Raw genomic sequence first — 24,749 nt, 5'->3', positions numbered from 1 at the left:
TTCTTGGTTCTGGCGATTCAAAACTGCCATCAGTCCCCCAACCCCAGCCCAGTCTTTCCACACCAGCAAGTCCTTAGAGTTCCAAACCAGCTCCCCTAACGCATCAGTACAGGAACAGCTTGGCTTGGCTTAGTCCAACCAGCAGCAATTTAACACAAACATCTCGAGGAGGCAAGCTACAGACAGCTGCAGCCTTAAAAGGAGGGTGAGGAAACACAAAGGAGCTGCTCCACATGATCTCCCCCTGCCCTTCTTCAGCTCTGCCTCCCCTAAAAGCCAAACGATTTGTGCTCAGCCCATCAGCAGACTCCAAGATGCAAAGTGGCCCTTAATTGTCTGCTACAGAAGAACTTTTCAAGATGAAGGGAATGACCCAGAGAGTATCTGGGCTGTTGAGAGCACATTGTTATCCTACCTTGTTTTTCTCAATTTGACTTACCAGAGTATAACAAGCGAAGGTGGGAGTCATTGGAGGTGTTAAAAGCCTCTGGTTTGCCGCTGACATCCTGCCCCAAGCCTCCAAGCTCATCAGCAACAGCCCTGACCTCACGCTTCTGAGGAATTTCAACTGAATATGTTTGAGGGCAGGATAGTGGTAGCATCTGCACAGCCATTACTCAAATTGTCCCATCAAGTATTTACCTCCTCTTGCAGCTAATCTGGAGTCTTTAGTAGAAAATAATTAGTAGCACAATTGCTGTCAGATTTTAGTAACAAGCATAACCATGCACACCACCTCGATTCAGAGGTCAGAAAATTCTCCAAGAGCACACTGAGCCAAGCATTATGCAGGGTCATTTCACATTCCACAACTGAAGGATGCTAGAGGAGGGAGAAAACTTAAGTGTTCTACTCTACATTATGCAGATCGTGCAGAAGAAATGCGAATGGAAACAGGAGTCCCATTTCTTATGCCCTGCATTAACCTCTAAGCTACTTCAGGATAAGCGTACTTACAATGCTTTTCTGTTGAAGTACCTTAGAGCAAAGAAAACAGCATGAGAATTCACGCATGCTCCCTTTACTGTAGGCATTTCTTCCAATCTGTTGTGTGATATTCAACCTCTTTTGAGCTTGATCGATTTTAATGATACCCAAAGGCTGACACGAGTGTAACAACTGCAGTTCTGAACACAATATAGCAGCCACAGGGTTATTTACCACGCTCTAAAGGGCTTCCTTCTCCACTTCAGGACAACAACTAAAAAAAATGCTTTCATACCTACTGGGTAACAGACTGCAAGTTATGCTACTTTTCATTCTGCTTCTTCAGAGAACATACTACATCAGCTGTAAAGGGGGAACACTAGTCAGAGACATCAAACATAACATCTGAAAGACAGTAAAACAAAAGGTCTAATTCATAACAAAAAGAAAGCAAACGCATCCATGATTTTATTACAAAAACACCCAGCAACTGTATTTAACACAAACAGTAACTGAGAGTCTCATTTTATTTTTCTTTCAGTGTACATGCTCATTATTGTTCCATTTAATTTACAGAAGGGCTAAGTAAAATGAAATTAAAATTAGAGAGGAAACAAAAGGAAGGTTGAGGCATAGAATTTTCTTAGCAAGCAATGATCACAGGAGACAGCACAGATTGAACAGGGATTCAACAGGAGTGACACCTAGGGATAAAGGTAAACAGTAACTTTTTCCTTATCCATTAGATTCTCCATAGGGCTTTTTTGTTTGCTTTAGCAAAACAGTTTAGAGTATCACAGTATACAGGAAGACTAAATGGCAAAGAACATCTCACACACACACCACGCTTATCCCTGCTACTGGTCCAGGATCCAAAACTGCAGTTAACATTCGATTTCCTATCTCTCATTCATTGATAAACTATACAGGATTACACTGTACATGGAGTTAAAATTACAAAAATGTCATATTTACAAAATCTGTACACACATAGTAAAACTCACAAAATTGTCATCTATGTATCACAAGTTGCTACACCAAAATATTAAAAATGGGATAAAATTATACATTTCTCTTGTCCGTTTTTAAAAAGGGTTCAATATTTCAAAGACAGACCACCTATTTCCCCCAAATAAGACTGGTAAGAGAACTAGAAACCTAAAGTATCCTCCTGGGATAAAATGTCACGAGCAGCATCTCCCAACTATAAAAGAAGCCTATATCCTGTCTGCGGGGGTGGGGTGTGCAGGTAGCATATATGTACAGAAATGGTGAAACTACAATAAGGATGTCTTTGGCTAAACCTTTGGCATAAATTAAAATCGTACATCAAAAGTTACAGAAAAGGTTTTCTTGGTGATGGCAGAGCTCGGGAGTTTCTGTCTGAGATACCATTATATACAGCTTTTCTTCCTCTAAGGACACAGAGTAGGTATAAAGGAATTCGGAACAGAGGCAAATGAGGCAACACTATTTCTCCTTACATTTTTCTGTAGTATGAAAAATTGTATCAAACCTTTTCACTAAAACATAATTCAATCCTAGAAACATCTTCCAGAATTTTTTTTTTTGAAACTGTGTATGAAAAAAAAAATTAGTAAACCAGCCACGGCAGAAAAAAAATTGTTTAGGCATATCAAGTACATATTAGTGCAGGAAGGTGGATGAATTTGATCCACTGTATAAATAAGCTTTATGCGCAGCGTACATTAAATAACCACCACACCCCACTCACACCCAGTACACAGATGCTCCTCAGTGAAGATAAACATTTATCAAGTAATTAAAGTGTATGTAGTGCAAATGTTACAACCAAGTATTATGCACATGCTACTTGCTTGGTTTAAAGTTACACAAAGATGTGGTGCTTGAAATCATGGACATATATACATCCTTGTCACACTTGGTACAATGTCCTAAGCCACAGAAATACCGATGTGTTTATATCTATATATATACACACGCGTTTTCTTAAAATGTGACCACCACATCAATACAGTAACACAAACAGACTAAAATCAATACCTGCTTCCAGATGCTCCAAGGCTCAGAAAGTTTGTGCTTCTAACTCTTGCAGTCATTACGTGCCCCTCTTCCATTTCCCCCTTCTGCCAGCCGAGAAGGGGGGACAGTCTCTTCAGGTCTGTGCTGCATAGGATGAGGGCAACGGAGAGGAATAAACGACGGCACAGGCACCTAAGCTGCTTTCCTCCATCAACAGTTCCATGCCCCATGATGAAGGGTTGAGAGAATTGCCCCTCCACACCGCTCCTGGGTGGAAAGGCTTATTGAAAATAAAAAATAAATCATAACGTGCTTTCCATATTATAAGTGGCAGCAAATCAAGGCACGCTGTACTAATTTTGTAGCATTGAGATTAGCCGACTTTGCAGGGGATGCTCACTGGGGAAGGTCCGACGTTCTCAACTGGCTGCTGGGCCGCGTGGGGCCGTACAGAGTAACGGAAGCTATGTGATTATTCTGCATCACCTGCAAAAGGATGGCAGGAAAAAGGGAAATAAAAGAACTGTATAGCAAATAGGAACTCAGAAGAGTGAAAGTGGCAAACACAGAACTGATCTGCCTGAAAAAAGAAATACCAACAACAAAAGAAAGCACCAAGCTCTTGGCTCATTCCTAAATACAGGCTCTAGATTTCCACGACACATTTAAACACCACCATGCTCCATTGCTACTCTAGCAGAGCGCATGTGTCTCCTGCTAGTACGACTGCTAGATGACAAATTTGAAGAGCCAGCTTCAACATGCAAATGTATGAGCTCAGAGAAGAGCCTGGCAAGCTGCCTGTGTCTGCCGATAATATCTAAAAATACAGCCACTCCCAAGCACTGGCTTTTCTGGAAATGGGAAACAAGCCAGTCATAATAATAGAAAACACCTCATCTTCTTTTGCTCAATAAATAGGAAAGTTTTTCTTCTCACCTCAAAGATCATTCGTTGCAGTCCAAAGCAAAAGGTTGACCCAAATGGGTTAGTGTTGTTTGGAGATGACGACCTGAAAAATGAAGAGGTGGGGGAAGGGAAGGATGTGTGAGGATTTGGAACTTCATATGTAAAAATAACCACTCAGAAATATAAGGTAAACTAGCTTTATTATGACTTTCATCAAAAGAAAGTAAACCTAAGTTATGCACCACCACCACTAGACTCCATGTGAGCCAGAGGGTACTTCTGCTTAATGTCACAGAGCCATTATTAATACTCAAGGAGAAAGAAATCAAAAAGTTACTAATGACCTCTACAGGAAAACTCTTTCACTGAACTTGAACAGGAAGAACCCTGAAAATAAGCAGATACATAGGAAGAGAGAAACACCATGTAATTTGTCACAAATTATTTTTGTGAAACATCCTTTCCTACTCTTCAATCTACTTTATTTCTCAGCCTTGACCAAATGTGTTTACTATATGCTGTCTATTAATTAATTGATTTTACAATGTTAAAAAATTACCCTGTAAGATGTTGAAATAGAATAATCCAGATTTTATTGAACACTATTTCACCCCCGCTTTACATTATATGGCTTCTGCTCTAAAGATCTCATTGGAATAAAACAGGAGTAAAGGGGAGAAAAGCCACAATGATAAGGGGAAAATAAAACTCAAAATCATCTAACAGTCTGACGAAAATGCCTTGGCAGGTATATCTGAAACAGCTGCAGTATTTTTGCAGTACCCTGACTTACAATTGTCCCAAGATAAATCATAGTTACATATCATAGAATGATGAACTGCAAACTACGTGACCCAATGCCCAGCTGAGTCCCTGTCAGCACTGTTTTACTTTCAGTCAGCCTAAAAGTACTAGAACAACCACGCCTGTTCATAAAAGCAAAGCTTCTTCAGGCAGATCCATACCCACTACACTGTGCCGTATGATGTCACATTGTTGAAACGCATGTGACTAGTATATAAAAGACCATATCTACACTATTTATTACATTGAGATACTTCTTTATATGCTGCTTTGCTCTTCTGTGGATTTTATAGTTCAAAGAATTTTGGATATTTAATTCCTAGGTTTTTCAGGCTTTCATTCTGCATGTCAGTCTACTTTGTCTAAGCACAGCTATCCTGTCTTGTTAGTGGCCAAAAAGTCTGAAAACATATCAGCAAAGCAGTCTAAAAGTAACTACTGCAATGAGCACCTTTCCTCGGCTTAAACTCCTCTGTTATCAGCTTAATCCCTGCAAGGAAAACAGAGATCTTTACCTATGAAGTACCACTGGCTTTTCTACAGGGTGCCCCAGAAGATCCTGGATGCTGTCCCACTGTAAATATATCAAAAGACTTTGCATTAAAATGAAGCAAAGGAAAAATCTTCTTTATCTAGGAAGAGTCATGTATATTTGTTAGTCACATGCTCACCCATCAAATAACACAGAGGTCATATTTACAGAAGTATTTTGTGACTGAAGCCATACCCAGTAAAGGAAACTATCCATTAGTATAGGCTCCATTAGGGCTCAGAAATCTTCTGAGGGTTTATTCTCATTTGTGTCCCAAAATAGCTTTTAATTAGAGTTACTAATATAAAACCATTCTACAGGTCTTAGGGGTAAAACATAGCCGGAAATCTTGTAGCATTTCAGAGACATCTCACAGAACAAAACAGCTGTGGGAAACCTCAGCAAAATCCCCTCTTACATGAGTTTGCAGAGGGAAAAGCAGCATCGTTGCTACCTTCCCAGAAGTCTTTCCTTGATTTAAGCAACAAATTTGGAAAAGAAGAGGATAGCTGCATTATTTAATGATTGAGAATATCCAGCAGTTTTCAGACTCTAAGCACACTTAATATGAAGCTGCAGTTTCACATACAGTCTGAAATAAGTCAAAGCAATGAAGGATGTAAGCCATTCAAAGAAAAAGGCAAAGAATGGCAGCTTCCAGGTTACTAACTTCAATTTTTCCTCCCAGTATGAGAGCCAAAATTCACCAAGGAAAGTCTTCATTTGGCACCCAGGAGCCAAGAGAGCAGGACTGCTGCTGGCTGACTGTTAACTGTATAGACACTTCTAAACACACCATTTGAAAAGTTTTTCAACTTGATGTAGCTCTCAAACATGCAGCAGCAACTGCCCAGTTGGGAATTTCATTTAGGTAGTAAGCATAAACAGTATTCAAGGAGCCTGCTGTCATCTGGAGGTGTCACGCTGGCCGTGATGTTTTTGTAAGGCTTGCTGCTACCTGAGGAACATCCGATTACTGGCACCCTTCAGAAGAAACAGGAAGGGCACTGAACCCCTTGGTCAAGTAGTAAATGTCTTCAAGAGCTACAGTAAGTAGAAAAGCTCTGAAAATTTTGTTTAGATATCTCTTCCAGCTAACGTTCAGCCACCATTTCTATCACTTTTCCATAGCGCTTATTTCACTGTTGTTTCCACCTGCAGCTACCTTAATGCAAAGCATGTAATAACACAGTAATTTAATTTCATAGAAGCATGCGATCACAAATGCCTTCAATCCATAACACAAAGTAGTTTTTCAACCACAAAACGCACATTAACTGTTGGCCCTCAATGTTTTTATTTTAAAACAAGATGCAACAACTGCTATTATTTCTTCAAAGCCTACTGCAAATTCAGCACAGATTGTTTAGAAAAGAAAAGAAGGAAAACATTCAGTTCAGCACAGACTTACCTTGCTGTATGTTGTACATGTTTCAGTTTGTGAATCAGCACTATCTATTAAAAGAAAACCAAAAAAACCTTTATAGTTCACATTTGAACAGCTTCCAATACAATCCTTTATTTTGGGAGGTTAGTTCAGATAGCAAGAGGCAGACAAGCATTAGACCAGTTCATATACAAATCTAACTGCATTTAGTAGCAATCAGAATTGTCAAAAACATGGATTAAAATACCAGTTATGGTGACTAAACAAATCTGCCTATTTATAGCAGGTTTCAAGTTCTAACACTATGTATGTTTAAGCTGTAATCTTACATAGAGGAATGCCACTGTAAAAGAAACCACATCTCTCTGCACAAAGTTAACATGCTTCACACAGGCACTCATTGAGATAACATGACGTACCACTCATCATGTCTAGACACTCCTGGAAAGGAAACTAGCTAAAAACAACAGCTTGAGACTCAGGAGTTGGCAGGCCTGAAATCAGCTAAAATGCCACTCTCTCAAAAACAGAGATAGCAGAGAGCCTGGGAACTGCAGTCTATTTATTGAAAAATAAAAAAACACTGCAGGTGAGGACAGCATTGCATTTGTGCTTAAAGGCTTAAAAATAAATTGTTTGCTGGTAGTTTCAAGCATATATCTGAGGACTTCTGAACAATGAAAGTATCACCCTGAAGCAGCAGGAATGGACCTATACGCTCAACAAGTCCAACATAGCAAATGGTCTTTAATTTGATTGAAAGCTCCTCTGTTTCCACCTGCTAAATAAACATTCGCTCTCTATGCTGAAAGAGTTCATTTGAAGTCTGGCTTTCAATTCAGTGTCTGAAGTTGAACTGCAGAAGAGAGTTAAAAAAGCTGCATCAGGCAGCAGATGGAAGAAGATGGGGGGTTCTTGATTTTTTTTTTTCAAATCTGATTTCAACTTGGTACATCTTGAACATAAAGCCAGAGATCAGAAAGGTGAATTAATAACCATAAAATCCAAGATGTATTGAGGAGAGATTCATGGTGCTACTTGAGGCAAAAAAAAAAGAAAAATCAGAAATGTATGCCTTTGAAGTGTTGCATAATAACCTAAGGGAAGATAATTTAAAAAGTAAGAACTCTCATGCTTATTCCCTTGGCTGAACACAAACTAACACTGCCTTACAGATTTTGAGCCCGCAGGTTTAAGGTAATTGATTTTAGCGGAGTGGCAGCATTACAGAAAATCAGTGATATTGCAGCTAAATATTTGTATGATCCAAGTAAGCAAGCAAAGTAGTATAAGCAAAATCAGAATTGCTAATTTATCCTGACATATCTTTTTAACTTAACAAATAGAAACCTAATCCCAAAATTCCTCCCCTGTCTCAATGATTTTCACTGTTATCACCCTCTGATAACGAAGGATGCAGTAGAAATGAAAACTGGTCATACCTCCCTTTTGAGCATTTTATGGGACACCCTCCCTGAAGCGAGAAAAGAGATGAACTACTCACCTCGCTTAATGACTAGTGGAATCTTGAATTCACAGCGATGGTAACTAGAAAGTGGAAATCACAAAGCTATTAGAAAACAGAAGAACCAAAATAAACTGCATAGCATGAACTTCAGGCTCTTACTAACCAGTTTAATAAGAAGTCACATGAATAATAAAATTACAGTCTCAGTGCTAACAGATTAAGAAGAAAAGTTCCCATTTCTCCTTTCAACATCAAAAAAGGCAGCAGCCCAAGAATATCCTTACAGTCTTCTAAAGGACACAAAAGGTCCTTCAGCTCAAATTACTCTGCTGTTGCAGAGTGGATAGAGAAATAATCAGCTCAGACACAACACTATAGATTCTCTGTCACTAACACCAATTACCTGAAAACACGTTCGCTTTAATCAAACATCCAATCTCTTATTCCTTAACTCATATTACTCCTCTAAGGAGTGTACATTTGAAAAGTACTGAAAATACGTTCAAAACATGAGAGAATTTTTAATCACTAACAGAAATAGTAAAAAACCATAACCACAAAAAACACAGCAGCCCGCCTACCCGCAAATGGGAACTCTCCTGTTGATACAAAGTTTGCCTCTAGCAAGTGAGTTTGCACATTATAGCTGGGCCAAGAACTATTTTACCTCATTTACTGCTACTTGATTTCTTTTAAATGTCTGAATATAGTCATTAAAAAAGCTTTGCTAATAATGATGGCTGAAATCTCCACAGGTTACCATACATACTGAAAACACTTGAGAAAAAGATACTAGAATTCTGTAAAGGAAACATAATATTTCCTTTTCAGGTGTTTTATGATACTTTTTAACAGATCAGTTCTTTACACTCACATGTTAAAGTTGTAATGACCAGGATAATTTGTATGCAGGACAAATTTTTTCACCTTGTGAGTGTTTGCATCAAAGAGAATATCCTGTTGAAGAGAAAACACACATGAAGAAATTTGGCTAGAGGAAGGTAACTTTCTCCAAACTAACCTGTGATTAGTTACTATAGTATCTGTATATAGTGATGTGCATCTATGTCATTGGAACCAAATGGAACTATGAAAAGTAGGGCTTGAAAATAAGGCTATTTGTAAATTCAAATAAATGCACAGTTCCTCCAGCATTCAATCACATCTGCAGTTTCATTTGCTAATGTTGGCAAGTTTTCTAAGGAGGTCTTGGTTTTCTGCGTATTATTTACAGTAATGCAAACTGAAGCAAAACAGCTATAAGGAGGGATGTGAATATTGAATTACATCCCACAGCTTTCACAACTGATACATTTATCTCAGTCTGTGGGACAGGAACATGGATTTCAGAAACAAGAACCAGTAGATCTGTGCATCAGGCACAGCAGAAGGAGAAAACCTTAGAGAAATTGAAGGCCAAACAGAGCCCTTCATTGACCTGTGGAGATAAAATGTTACTGACTGAATCTGCAAGTGCTAGAGAAAAGTCAGCGTGGTTCTTCGCATCCAGAGATCCCTAAGGCAGTGATCAAGAGTCATGCAGTATCTTATTTCCCACAGCCTTTGGTCATCTGATACGATTGCTGTTTACCTACATCAAAACTTTACATGAATTTGTTTATGGAAGCTTCCCACTCACCACTCCAAGTGTGAAATAGTTGAAGAAGTAGTCATTGCACTTTGATGGGACCTGCTTGTGAGGTGACGGTGAATGGATTTTCATCTGCAAGAAACACATTTATCAGATGTATTTAATACTGCTCACAAAGATGAATGCCATTAACAATATCACTACACTCAAACTGTGATAATCTTATGTCAAGCCCTTGTTCAAATATGCAAGATAATGTGCTTCATGACAGGACCATCAGCTGCTTGCAGTGGCACATTGACATAGCAGCATTTTTCTTTTTTAGTTATCTGAAGTAAAAGGTTTACTCACATGCTGCTAGGTAAAAACATTAGGAAAGGACCAAAATATATGCTAAAGTTATTTCACATAATATACAATTAAAATAGGTAGGACACATCACTAATGCTCATTTGGATTCAGAAGTGCTCTCATTTTAACCAATTATCGAACTAGTTTAAAAGGTGCAATTTTATTTTTAAAACTTAAACAGATTTGTGTTGATAAATAAAACTTCCAAAAATAAAATTATGTAGCAGTTCATCCTGATCCGTTATACGTCAAATGAAGCACTCACCATTTGTGCTACATGGAAGTTTAACTTCACTTGGCCTTGCAAAACACAGGTGGTGAAACTGTGGTGAAACTGAGACAGCACTGAACCAAGACAAAGTCCTGCACCTAAATCAATTCCCTCACCTTATCTTCAGACTTGTAGAAGACTTTGTGCGGAGACCCCAGGGTACTCAACACATCCTGGCACGAATCACCAAAGTACACGCAACGCTCAAATACCCGCATCTTGGCATCAGCTAAAACACCTGGGCCACAACCTGAGGAATGGAAAACAATTCAAAAGTCACCCTTCCTGATCAGAGAATATAGAAGCAAATCAACCCCAAAAGCTTAGTGATTCCTCTATTTATTACAAACCAGCTGCATTCTTTAAGCAACAGTACCAAACTAAATTTAATGCTTTATTTTGCAACAGTTTAAACATTTCTTAAAGAAAGCGATGCATGTGCTGACTGTTGCACAGATTCCCAGTTTGGAACTTCAGCAATGCTGTTCTTCACTTCTTTATCGTTCACATTAACGTGACTTGTTTTCCTAGTCAGTCTCAATTTACTTAGCTGGTTATTAGCAATAAGTACCAGGAATTATTTCACTCCTTAAAATATTCTAATTCAGTAACATATATCTCCAGCGAAAAGAGAGAAATCCATAAAGTGAAATTCCACATCCATATGAGCTGTATCAGAAAACACACACTCTTTACTGAAGATTCCCATAGCTTAAGTCAACAGCAAGTATGTTCCTGTGCAAGCAATGTTAAAAATGGATGCTACTGAATAGCCATTACATAGAAGAATGGCTGACATACATTACAAGATGTTAAGAAATGGAAAGACCGTACAGTTTGTGATCCCATTCGCTCTCAGGAATACTGTATTTTATATTTATGAGAACGTCTGTAAACATTTGAAGCAGCTACTGCAAGATACAGGATATGCTCTACATACACAATTTTCTCACTATCCATTACTTATCTAGCCAATTACCCAATAAAATAAAAAATCCAATTTCTTAAGCAAGAGGAACTTCAAATTAATACACTTGCAAAGGAACTTGTGCCAGGAGAGGTGTGTAATACGTTCTACAAAGGAGTATTTGCGAACTTCAGCAAGACAAGAAGAACACACGTCCAGATTGCATCTCTGCAAATTTATTCTGAACATTAGCAATATATTTTAATAATAATTTTATTCATTGACACTATTTCCTTTAAGCTGCACGTATACTTTTTTAACTGAACTTTAAACTCTACCTTAGAAGTGGCCAATTCCGCAAAATCATTTATATTATTTTTCTGATGATATAGCTAACTCCTTCCCTAGTACATAAGGATATACGTTTCCTGTCCTAGGCAGTTCTCCATTATCCTCCTCTGTAAAGAGAGAAGCAAAATAACTTGAAAACATTTGCTCCATTTTTATTGATAAATTTTTATTCTTCATCTTAAATTTTCTCCTTTTTAACTTTTGCATATTGGGAATGTATTCCAAGTGTTTCTGCAATGTACATACAGCTACTAATCAGAAGAGGTCAAAAGCTGAGCCTGGTAATGAAAATTGTTTAAAACATCTCAGTATTTTGCTTAAAAATTTTCAAGTCTCAAGTTATGAAGACTGGACAAAGCTCCTTTGCAGTCAGCACATCTTTCCCTAACCTCTAAGCCCCCCTATAGCACTGAAAGCACACCCAAGGAGAAGGTATTCATCAGGCTCCATCACTTTCATGGCTGTCTCCTACACCAAATGAAAACAGAATTGAATTTCAAGTACAGTCTAAGACTGCAGCACCAATGTAGTCTCTTGCTGGCATTTTTAAAAGCCTTCTAGAATTGAACACAAAAATATCAACATCACACAGCTCACTGGAATCTCAAAAAAAGCAAACGTACATGAGTTTTCTTGATTTTTCAGGGTTTTCTTTTTAGCTATGTACCTGCATCTTTTTTATTCCACACAAACACCTGGAGACAAATTCCATCTCTGCAAACAGATTCTAAGGACTTGGAGCTACAGAGGATAGCACTGCATCACTTCCCCAGGGCCAGGGAAACGCAACAGCAGACAGACTCACCTTCACAAGGTTTTTATTATGTTTTGTTTCCAAAGGTTCAAAACAAGGCATATAGAACACTTTCAAATCACCTGTAAAGTCATCACACATAGCCTATGCTTAATTTATAGAATTTTGCCCCTCACTTCCTGAAGAGAACAAGCAGTTCAATATTTAGAGTGTCACTAGTACCTGCAGTGAGGAGGCGAAGCCGTAAACCTGAGGGTCCAGTTCCATCTCTCAGAACGTCAACGTTCTCAGCATACACATTACCAAGGAAACAGCTGAGGGGCATCAAGGGAGCCCTGAAACACATCATACAAAAATGTGCACAAGATATGCTTAATCTTGGTATTTTCCATGAACAAGCTGGTACCAGTTTATCAGAACAGAGCACATTAATTTTGACAAAGCTGTATTTAGCTTAGACTGAAGATTAGAAGTTATATTAAACACAGGGATCGAAGACTGGGGAAAAAGAAAGAGGGACAAGGCAGTACTCAAATGTACGACCTTGACTATTAATGAAACAGCAAGCTTCAGGAATTACAGAAACTGTGTCTAGCCTTTGGATACCTCCTATGAGGATGTATCATTTCAGACATCTCCCAGTGAAAATGCAAGTTGCTTATTTTCTAACTATACCTCTCCCTGAACTAGGAGTATCACCCAAATGCAGCAGAAGGGCCTTCTCACTGATGCTCTCGCTGCTCATGGGAAGCTACTTCATGGCCCAGAACATGAATTCAACTTGTGCAGGTGCACCACAAACAACTGCTCTGCTTTACTGGACACTTCTCATTTAATTCATCTACAATAACATTGGAGGAAATTGTAACAGCCTCAAGAAAGACATCTTCAATGGAGGGGCTGCTTTTCTGTGCACTGGTTTGCATGCACTCTGTAAAATTCACTTTTCTTATGTGAATTTCTCCTCTGCATGAATGACATGAGCTGGAATTCAGGTTTTGAGCTCTCACACACACAAAAAACAGAGCCCCATGCGACAATTAGTGCTTTCATTAAAGCCCAACACATCACAAGTGGGCAGACAACAATATTCTTCTGAAGTGCACTCATTTCTAATTAGGAGACAATTTCTGCATAAACAAGGTTCCCTCCCTTCGAGCAGTAATCCACAGGTGTGTTAATCTTTTCTTAGCACTAAAATACAACTATCTCTGCAAAAACTACCATGTTATCAGTATGGGCATTTATAAGCTGAAAGGGAAAATTTACAGAAGTCCTTTCAATTCTTCCTTGAGCAAGGAACCCCAGGAACAATGTTTTTAGAAAGAGCAAAACATCAGATGTTGTAGTGCTGCTTAAGAGGAGACAGAATACAAAACCAAAGAAAACATTAACCACATTAAAATACAACTGTTCCATTAATATTAATGCATAGAGATTAGTTTCCTCAGAATGATAAGTTTAGTCAGGTAACTAAATATATTGAATATACAGTAGATTATGCATATGACTTAAGCCTGAAAATACATATTTTATTATTTTTGCACTGTGAAAGTTTAAAAACCCTACCATGACACGCACAGCGAAATGACTGACTGTCTGCACCAGTTTGATTTGTCTAGGGATAGGTCATCAGCAGGTGAAAAAAAAAAAAAATACAGCGTAAGAATATCCTGACTGCATCTCTTCCTAGATTCTCTACATTTCCTCCTTTACATTTTCAGGTCAACTGAACTAGCCTACTACAGCTGAGCCAACCTAATTTTATAGCAACATAAATCAACATTAGATTATGAGGTCTGAGGGCAACTCCTATGGAAATCTGAAGGAAGCTAGTATCTAAAGGCATTCTGCACGCTACCAAATCCAGAAAAGACCCAAACTGAACTAAAAAAAGTATGTGATCATATTTAACATATAAAAAACCCTAAACAGATGAGGAAGACAAAGTATATTCTAAATGATCAAAGCAGAACCACCAGCCACACGTACTTGGTATCCTGCAGACTGTTTCCATTGTAGATGTACATACGTTTCACAGTCGCGCCATGTGGAATTTGCAGAGAGGCTAGACCATGGGCAAAGTTAGGCTGTGGATAAACAAAATCATTCTTGTTACATGACACACTGGGCACTTCAGGTCAAAGTTACAAATTCCTTGAGAAATACAGCCTATGTTTACAAATTCAGTTAAGTTTCTAAACAAAGATAAGTCCAGGAAACTACAACAAAAAGCCTTTCTAGATGGTGTTTCTTCCCATTACACTCCTCCTGGTTTCCTAGACTGGGTTGAAATGCTCACTATGTTTATCCACCGAAAGATGGCACTAGTCTGACAATTAGCCATGGCATGTACTGAGAGTTGGAATTTTTCTTGCTTTGATCACTGGCAACCAGCAATATAAATATATTTGTACTGAGGTGCTGCACTTAAGTTCTAAGAAATCTGCTATCTTAAAAGGTAGAACTTCTTTTTTCTCTCCTATTGCATTGATTTCATCCTTTCAACATTCTCACTGGTTTATAAAATGTTTGTAGATGTTTTCTACTGTTCAGACAGCTATGAAAAATTGTATCATCCCCAAGAACCACCCTACGTCCCTCTCAAAACATATTCACACCAAGCATTCTGTAACTATCTCAAATTATTTTCTTAGTTAACTGAACCACGTACCAAAACAAGACACACAATGGCCAAAATTGACTCTAGCCATTTTATTTTACGATCTTAAAGTTTTAGGTGTTCCTGCAAGGTGCAATGACTCAATGATTGCTACAGGTTCCTTCCAACTTGAGATATTCTGTGATCATTTCAAATCTTTACCAAAAAAAAAATGACTCTCTTAGTAGCTCCGCCATTTCATTCATAAATCCCCTGGGAACTCTTGCATGAAAAGCAACTACTCTATGTTGGGACACTCCTTCTGTTTGGCTTATTAGGTTTCTATTTACCTTTCAATATTTCTGAAACCCCACTGACCTTCACCACTGCTAAATAGTAACTTTCCCGGTTGCCTCATTCACTCATTTGTCAAAACACAACTACTAAAGTATTAGGCTGTTACATAAAAACACGTATCATCAAGTTGGTTGATTTCTCCCATTTTGTTTTGGCTCTTTACATGCTCCTTTTTATTTTAATATCATACAGCACAGATTCTTTTTAACTGACAGGCCTAGATAATGCAACTGAGAGCATTGTCATCCTCACACAAACAAAATATACATAAGTTTTTGTTAGTATAGATGGAATTCACAGGAGATCTCGTTTCCACTATTTAAAGAGATTTCAAAAAATTTCAGAGAATGCAGTAATACATTCAATTATTCAGTAACTCATCCAAATATTGAGTGAATATGCAGGCAGGCATTACAAGTAAAGCTCATTCATATGGCTTTCTAAAAGCACTCACACTGAAGGACACTTAAGATTAAAATGTATTTTATGAACTCTCCCCTAGTTTAGTTGCGTAATTGCTTTGATGAGGTTCAAAAATATCTGTTCACTCGTATTTTTAGAAAACTCCTTTCAACAACAGAATTGCTAGTCTCAGTTCATGATGCAAGCAAAACCTCTAAGCATATGCCTCCTACTAAAACGAAGAAAAATTTTAACTCCGAAATGATGACATAGTATGAATAAGAGCAAAGCTGAGGAGTTCAGTTACTTCCAAATTACTGGTTTCTTCTGCTTGCAGCAAGATATGCTGTAGGTGATATTTTGCAAGTACCAGAGAGATAAAAAGACAATCCATTAACTAAGAATGATTGCTGACCTCATACTTTGGAGTTTCAGTCCAGGAGTCTAACTGAAAAGAAAACGACAGTCCTCTGAAATTGAGGTGAAAGAGTTGTTCAGCTGAATTATACACTAAAACAGAAAAGAAAGATAAAAAAGATTAGCAAAATAAACTAAGAATTAGCCAGTTCAGATCTAACTGTACTTTCATCACCTCAATGACTTTACTACATCTCAAGACGTGGGAGGAACACAATTACACAGGACAGCAATAGTTTTCCCTTTAATTTGTTGCAGTAGAAACACAGCAATAAAAGAAATCTTAGATTCTTTAAAGAGCTGCCTATGCAAGCCTGTAGGCACTAACCTGTCCCTAATGATACTATTATACAATGTGACAATCAATTCATAAAACTAAAGTAGTTCAAACTGCTGCTATAAGCACAAAACAGTCCTGTTCATTGTTATGTGAAACACTTTCACAACATTAACCAGAAAGTCTATTAGACAGATGTACCCAGAACACTGATAAATTCTGTCTTTCACACCACCGGGAAGCACATTCCCAAGTAGAAGCTCACACAGGTACCTCCCTGCCACTTCTACCTCCCCTCCCCAAGAGGGGGTCCCTCTTGCCTGCCCCAGTTCAGCTACCTATGTTCCCAAGTAATACGGCACCAGAAGGAAATGCTTCAGACACGTGTCCTGGGCCATTTACAATGATAGTTAAAAACAGGATCACCAGAAACACCAGAGAATTGGTCAGCTTTTATAAAGAGCAGTAATAAATTAGAACATGCAGATGCTTCCGGCTGTCATCACATCACAAGATGTCCTGATTTAGTGCAATAAACTGCACATCAACTATGAACACCAATAAAAGTCATTCCATTACTTACTCTAACAAGATATGCTGGTTTGTGAGTCTGTGGAAGACTTAAAAATAACCCCAGAAGACTGGAAGCTTGGGAACAGTTTTGCATTGATGCTACCAAACTTCAACCTGTGCCTGGCAGCTGCCAAGGGGAACATAGTGTTCTTCTAACACACAAGCTGGTTTACTTTCAAAACAGCTTGAAAACAGTACAGGTGAAAACCGATAAAGAAACACTCCAACAAGGGGAGCTGCTTTCTTCCACTTTACCAGAGGAAATTGGTTCAATATTTCTTTTCCTTACAATTTTATATTTATACTTATGTTGACATTGCACAGAGAAAAAATGTATGTTTTTCCTCCTCATAAATTGCCTTTCAAATGTTCAACTTGAGAGATGTCACAAGATATCTGGACTATGCCAGACCACCCAGGGTAGAAAAATAGTTGAGCAATAAGCATTAAGCTTTCAAAAGACATCATCTGCTTTTTCCGCAGAATGTGCTGGTTAGAGCATTTCCCCTGCTTGTCACTCAAAGGAAAAAGTGTGGGGAGAGGGAAATGTTTTGATCTGCAAGAAAATTACACAAATCTCTCTCATGTGATAAATTATGATGCATCTTTTCCAAAGCCTACAGCCAGCTGGAGAAGTGTTTTTCCCCTAGTCATGCCAAGTGTGATATCTGATTATACAAATCACATCAGTTCCCATCTCTACAACGTTTGTTGGTGCTTAGGCTTAAAGGGCAAGGAATGTTTTTATCCTGAAGTTCTGTGTCTCCCTCAAGACCATATATCACAACCATGTGGCTGAACAAGGCAAGCCTTTTTATTTTTAATGTATTCACTACACAGGTATCCTGCAGAATAATTCTGTTCAAAATTGGTGATGGAAGCAAAAGGACAGCTCCTTTGCCGCTGCACTCTGGGTGAAAGAAGGGGAGAGAGTCTGCCTTCCAGGAAAGCAGAGTGCGACCAGCTGCAAAATGTTTCTGTAGAGCAGGATAGGAGAAAGCCACCAGCAAGCCTGCATGACAGACACAGTGGTGATACAAGCAGAGGCCGATCTAAAAGTCAAGTCTTCCTGGTGTCAAGCACAGGACTTTTCCAGCACCCAGAGGAGCTTGGAACACTTCTGAAGTCTGAGAGTTACAGACAGGATCTCTCCCCACCCTTGCAAAGCCACTGTGGAAGGTGGGAAGGGTGGATTTTTTTTTTCCTTTTACCTTATGAGCTCAGTTCAATCCCACAGCCTTTATCCATGCTGAATGGCACTTCGGCAAACAGCCACATCCATGAGGACTCAGAACAGGATGTGATTTCAACAGAACCACTGGCAAGGGCAAGTGCTTCCCAGCAGGAGGTCAAGTCAGAGAACCATGGAAATGTGGAATAAAATGTTGGCTTTGAGGAAGCTATTGACCTCCAAAGTGGTCATATTTCCATGAGCCGCATGACAAAGACACTACAATGTCTGAAACTACCATCAGCCAAAAAGTAATGAAGGTGGTTGCGATTTTCCTGATGACTCTTCTTTTTTTAAAAACCACTGGTTTGGCAGAACCAAAACTGCTCACTGAAGGTCAGTTTCAACACAAAAGCTGTTGCTACCCTTTTGAAATATGTTTTGAAAGCATCACTGTCTCCTGTTGCAGGAAAGCTCTGCTGCAACCACCTTGGTTTTAAGCAAAAGACAACATTCTGCTTAAAATTCTAGTAGAGGTAACCTACCGAGATAAACGACAAAATACTTTATTTAAAGGGTGTGCATTGGGGTTTTGGAGAAGCGCTGGTACAAAGAAGAAAAAGCATGGTTATATCACACTTTCACTCATGAAAACAGACATTTGGTACTTTTGTCACATTAAGAGGAAGCTCTCGCTCCCCACCACACTCTTCCCCCACCTTAGCTCAAATTTTTGTGGAACTATGAAAAAACTGTCATCAACTCTCTCACATTCTGAAAACTATTCTGTTTTCTTTTTGCCTTTTCTGTCTCAGAAAATACCATAAAAAAAAAGTTATTAAAAACTTGCACTGCATGGTACAGTTCAAACTGTTTACAACAAGAAGCTTAATATAGAGCATCTACTCCTGCTTAGCAGGCTGTTAATGGAAGACACTGAATTTCCAGTGAGGAAATTGAATAAGCAAATACACCAGTGAAATTGTAATAGAGGCCAACACTTTAATAAATACATTTTCCCATCTACAAGTCACTGGATGAAAAGATGTTATGAAAAACTATGATCAGATGAAGCAAGCATGCAAGTTTGCTTAATTGAATGTGATAGGCACACAAGATCTAGTAAATTCAGCACAAGACATGTGGTGCCAAGCTATGCTATATAGTGCTCCTACACAGTTTTATGCAGTAATAAAACATACTATTGATAACACGAGCAATGCTTGCAGTTGGATATTTCTTCCTATGGTTCATAATATCACATTTTTGCAAGCACTTCTCTAAATATGTGTGTGTAAGCCATCGTCACAGAACAAGCTAAAATTATAAACAGTCTTCTACATATTATTTCAATAATAGCTAACTATAGTTCTCAGAGTTTCTGCCCAAAAGGAAATGTTAAAGTCATGACCAAAGTGAAATTTAAAAAGGCTGATTCTAATGCTGGTCCTTGGAGTATTACAGCTAGAAACCCTTTAAGCTTCATTTATCTAAATCTGATATTCACCTACTACAGCAGGCTTTTATGCAATGATATTACTTTAGCCATATGACCCTCCACAGTTAATAAATCCTGTTCTGTAATGTGGAAGAGATTGTCTGCAGAGAACAGGGACAAAGACTGGATATGCAATTGCCATCAATCACAAAGAACGCTGGCCAATTTGGGATCAGCCTGACTACTGCAAATGGACTGGGTTAAGCTAAAAATAGAAAATGATGCTCTAATAAGGGTATCTTGCCCATATGGAGTTAATCATCTTTCTTGTTCCACCAGTTTGTGGCTCCATTTCTCGAAGGTTTCTGAGCAGTTTAATTACAAATATCCTCTCTGAAGTTCCACCGCTGGCTTATTTTCATCACCTAAAAAACCTCTGAAATACACTCTCCATTTAATATGTAAACAAGGAGCTTAAAGATAGTCATTTTACTGGTACAGAGACAGCAAACAGCCAAGTAGCCGTGTGAGAGTCAAAGTGGGTTCAACCAGGTTAAGTAAACTTGTCCTGTTTCTGGTCATGCTGCACGTAGGCTGGCTTCACACTTCCCCAGTCCTCCCAGTAACAGGAAAGTGGTGCAGGGAGATGTGAGCCAGTTACATACAGGCTCAGACTTGATCCTGCCCTAGCATGGGTGTAACCACATTCACAGAGCACAGAGTCTGAGGAAAGAGTCCTGGCTAGGTCTGCACAGAGATCAACTCAAATGTCTACATTCATGGTATACTTAACTCCCAAGGACACTCGAGAGCTGATCGTGCACAAGAAGGTGTAAAAAGAGCAGCATCAACAAAGCAGCTCACAATTTTCTGGTTGCGGCAGTTCAAAACATCATCAATGATACCTGAACACATCATTCCATGCCAATGACACTCTGCCTCACTACTTCACTTAAAGTCACAACTGAGCTTCAAGTACATTTTATGTGATATCCCAGCTATAAGAATACAACCATTCTGGAACACAACTTAGATCATTTGGCAACACAAGTGCCTACACATTTCTCTAGGCAAACAAACAGAAAAGACTTCCTCAAAAGAAGTCTTCTGTTCTAGGTGTGCTTTTGACTCTCAGAAATCCTTTGGCTTACCTCCTGGATGCGTTGCTCCAAATGACTGATCAATTTGTTCGATGGTTGGAGCAATTGCCTGAGAGTTAAAATGGACACCACTGAAAAAGAAAACAAAATTCATCTGCCTTAACAATATTGAAGGGATGCTACAAACATTTACTAATGGCAAAACCATATTTATATTGGAAGATGTCTCCAAGGCTGAAGGAAAGCATAAACTGGTAATTCAACCAAGTGCTACGCACCAGAAAGGATTATCATCTACGTTCTTTTTTGACAGTTACATTGCTTTTCTTAAACAAGAATGATTGAAACAGATGAATTAAGGATTTAAAAAAAAAAGAGAGAAACCATTTATCAAGAAGAGATCACGGGAGGTCTTAAACCACTTACCAATATTTTAACTTCACCTTAGTCAAGTCATAAACTTCAATCACCTGAAACACAGGAAACAGAAACATTATCATACTTCACATATTTGCAAATCATTAGAGGCATTCTGGTCAAAAGGCAAGACTAGCAAGTGCTGCTTGCTCCTGTCCTTAAGAGAGCTCTGCTAGGATAAATCACACCAACAGAGAAAACTCTGACAACTGACACAGCAACCGCGCACTTGAAACAAGTACTGAAGAACAACTATGGGTTCCATACAGTACCTCTAGATCCCGTCTAAAGCAGCACTGGCCTGCAGAAAGTAGTCTTTTCACCAATACATCAGCACCGTGATTTCCGTAAAGCTTAGTCTTAAGCTAGTTCAAAGAAAAGTAATAGCAAAGGCAAGTTAACTAGGGATCCTCTAGTGAACGTCAAACAGTAAGGCCATTCCTTCAGTTCCTCTTACTGCCCTGAAGATGCCTGTGCAGGGCAGCAAGTCCTAGCACTGACCGCACTCTTTCAGTTTTCCAACTCTTTTTCTAAAGGAAAAGATGAACACTGCAAAACTAAATAGTAGTATTCCTTTTCAATACTACATAAAAAGACATCCAGCAATCTTTGCTAGCAGTACAGAAGATAATCAGAAGAGCAGTCCACAAAGAATCACAGCAAACCATAACACCTAGTTCTGATACTTATTAAATGTTTTAGACCTTAATGAGCATTCCAAGGAGCTCCTCTCTCTGCAGATAACATTAGGTATGGATCCTTTGTTCTGAATACAATCCTGCATAGAGGCATCTGAGATTGATTTCACATTATTTTTACGTGAGTGTTACTGGATCCTGAGGCGAGTTCCAGCTTAAGCAGATAATTTTTGGCAAGTAACCGTGGTCAAACACAGGCTTCTTCCACGCTACGTATGTGTTTCCATGTCAGCAGAAAAAGGAAAATACAGAGCACAAAAAGGTGAAGCCCTTTTTGTTGCTTTGTACAGTCCTTGAACAAATCACTGGCAGATTTAGAAAGGACTCTCTCTTCAGCTAAAGAAAAAAGCACAATTCCCCAGGGAGCCTGCCACCAAAAGTGGCTTTAAAGCCTAAAAATATCACTAGCTAAGAAGGAAGTCCTGGTTTTGGGAGATGCGTAGCAAATAAGCCTAAATAAAACAACTTACAATGCATAAACCATTATACATAGATATTTATATGCATAAAAAAAATGTTTAACTGTATGTTGTTGGCTCATAAAAAGTTGGAAGAGTTCTCTGAAGCACTTGGTTTGCTCAGAAAGCCTACACACTTCAGGACATAAGCAACAAGCACAGGACAAAGCAAGTAACAAATGAACATTCTAACAGAACCAACGTAAGAGGAGCAAACAAATTTTTCTCCTTAATAAATACACTGTGAATTACGCTTCTTGGGAAAATCTGGTTATCCAGTATTCTAATTCAAATCCAGTTTGACACATCCAGGTTTCCTTACCACACGGCCTGATAAAAACAAAGGCTGCTTTTATGAAAAGCTACAGATGATTTTACATTTTTTTAGTGGCTCTGCTCATCCTCTTCCCTCGCCCACCCCACCCTGCCAAAAAATGTTTCTGGAAATAGAGAAAATCACCTCCCCTCCAACATCTCATTTTGCAGCAACTACTAGAGCACCAGGCACTCTGCTGAAGTTCTGATGAAACACACTGCGGTGTTAGAAGACAAAAATGTGAGTCGAACAACAAGAAGGAGCAGTGCACAAGGAGGGGCATGTTGCGCAAATGAGGCACCCTGTGAGAATCACCCTGACAGCAGCCAACAGGCACTGATTTGCCATCAGCCTTCCTCGCAAGATTCAGACAGATCTATTGATACCAACATTCCTTTTTAGTCACAGCAGAGGAAGAAACAAACACAGCTTGGCAAAATTTAAAGGTAGTCGAAATGTCTCCTAGAAGACACATATGCAGAAGAAACAATGCTACAGGCCATAGTAATAGAAAAGGATTTGGTTTTTAAACTACAGAAGCTACACTCACAGAAGGATTAATGCGATTCTTTCTATGTGCAGATGAACAAACAACTGAAGACCAAGGACCCTTCAGTGATGAATTTACTGCACAGCTAGAAGACAGCTGGTTTTAATAATTAAAACCTGATGTTCTGTCACACTCACTGTTTTGATAATTTCTACTGACTAAGACTCAAACACACTCAGGTATCTACTAACCAGCAATACCAGACCATGAAAACTAACTCTTTCTCCACCTCCAAGGGAGTGTGTACAAGACCTCATTGCTGAAAGTCCCTGCAGTGTTTTCGTAACCTGGACCCAGATCTACTCTCACGTTAGCTTAAAACTAATGTACCAACATCTCCTGCAGGGCTTTGGCTACTGCACAAGACTCCTTCCTCTCCCTGAACACACAGAGGAAACTTTTTAGGAATATTTTTATGGCTTGCTTCCTGCACCAGCCTCTCTGGATCAGTGGAGACTTTCTATTTTAGCAGCCTGTATTTCAAACTATTTTTCAAACCTAAATATGCAAGCACTTATGAAAAGAATAACACACAAAACAAGCAAAAAAAATCCCGATTTTTCCAGTGCTGCTGCCGTTGAGCAACATTGAAAACAGTCATACCATCTTAAAAAGAGGCAGTATTTATTCTACACCTACACTATTCTTAAACAAACCCAGTTGCTCACTTCTGAACCAATCCCATAGAATTTCTTCCATAAAGCTTTCTCAACACTTCTACATGTATAAGTTTTCATAGCATTTATGCATTTACACAGCTGTATTATTCAGAGTTAAAACATACAAAAGGTATCAGTAGACCACTGCATCATGACATAGCAAAAAGACTGTTTTCTCTATTTATTTTTTAAACAAGAAATATACAAGCAAGTTTGATTTTTCTGTTTCTTTAAAAAAACAAATTTTAAAACACATTGTATAGAAAGGAGAGAAGAAAAGCTCTTGCACAGTTCTCAGAACACTGGGCATTGAAATGATAAAGCCAGACCCTCAAAAAATGTTTGGAGATCAAGAGACACAGCATACACTAGCTACATCACTTCAAAAACACAAAATATGTCAGTAAGTAAGCCACACACTTCAAATGATTATCTCAGTTTTGAGTTCAGTCTCCTTAAGAATTAAATATATGTTTTAAAGATATACAGCAGGTGTAGCTTACACTGAAAAAGATCTCTATCAATTAGCCCCACTACCAGCCTAGAACTGTGGTCACAGCACAATTTAAGCACACCAGGTGAGAACCACTCTGACAATTGCTCATCACAGCTGGTCCTGTCAGAAGGACCACCCCAAATAACTAGTCACATACAGACATTCTAGATGTCTCAGCTAAAGCTTTTCAACATTTTGTACTGATGCAGTCATACCTCTACAGCCCCACAGTTGCCCATTTTGTACAGATGAAACTACCTTCGTAACAGATTTTTTTTCAAACATAAATGCTACAGGAGGTTAGTGATCAGCCTGCCTTTTATTTTGCATCTTAACTACACAAAGCATCTTAGAGAGAGGCAGATCAATACCTAGTCACCTAAAAGCACTGTAGCAGAATTGCTGGGCTGAGGACTTTGATCACAAGAATAAAACCTCATCCAGAACAAACTGGAGTCAGCGCAGGGGGGCAGCTGTCCATAACCAGCTGGGATGTGGCACTCTGGGAGATACCACGCACTCACAGGCAGTACTCTGTGAACTTAACTTAGTACCAAGACTA

General features: G+C 38.8%; 1 protein-coding gene across 2 annotated transcripts in view; it reads right to left on the bottom strand.

Annotated features, from left to right (window-relative positions):
- Positions 1-1,390: 1,390 nt before the first annotated feature.
- PHAF1 (phagophore assembly factor 1) overlaps positions 1,391-24,749 on the bottom strand; it is a 33,950-nt gene continuing 10,591 nt past the window's right edge. Inside the window, exons 4-17 of one of the 2 annotated variants that reach the window (XR_011338472.1) lie at positions 21,020-21,063; positions 20,645-20,724; positions 16,033-16,127; positions 14,249-14,346; positions 12,479-12,591; positions 10,361-10,494; positions 9,671-9,754; positions 8,906-8,988; positions 8,068-8,111; positions 6,588-6,631; positions 5,160-5,218; positions 3,871-3,943; positions 2,953-3,417; positions 1,391-1,631 (exon numbers count right to left, since the gene is read on the bottom strand). Coding sequence is in view for 1 of the 2 variants with exons in the window: in XM_069868705.1 (XP_069724806.1) it covers positions 3,328-3,417; positions 3,871-3,943; positions 5,160-5,218; positions 6,588-6,631; positions 8,068-8,111; positions 8,906-8,988; positions 9,671-9,754; positions 10,361-10,494; positions 12,479-12,591; positions 14,249-14,346; positions 16,033-16,127; positions 20,645-20,724; positions 21,020-21,063 (1,041 nt within the window). In the remaining variant the exon portion in view is untranslated. Of the gene's footprint in view, positions 3,418-3,870; positions 3,944-5,159; positions 5,219-6,587; positions 6,632-8,067; positions 8,112-8,905; positions 8,989-9,670; positions 9,755-10,360; positions 10,495-12,478; positions 12,592-14,248; positions 14,347-16,032; positions 16,128-20,644; positions 20,725-21,019; positions 21,064-24,749 lie in introns of both variants that reach the window. The other variant, XM_069868705.1, reaches the window with a different exon arrangement.

Source organism: Phaenicophaeus curvirostris, chromosome 14 (assembly GCF_032191515.1).
Source record: "Phaenicophaeus curvirostris isolate KB17595 chromosome 14, BPBGC_Pcur_1.0, whole genome shotgun sequence".
Lineage (NCBI taxonomy): Eukaryota > Metazoa > Chordata > Aves > Cuculiformes > Cuculidae > Phaenicophaeus > Phaenicophaeus curvirostris.
Note: the sequence above shows the minus strand (reverse complement) of the source record. Positions and strands in the feature narration are given on the sequence as shown.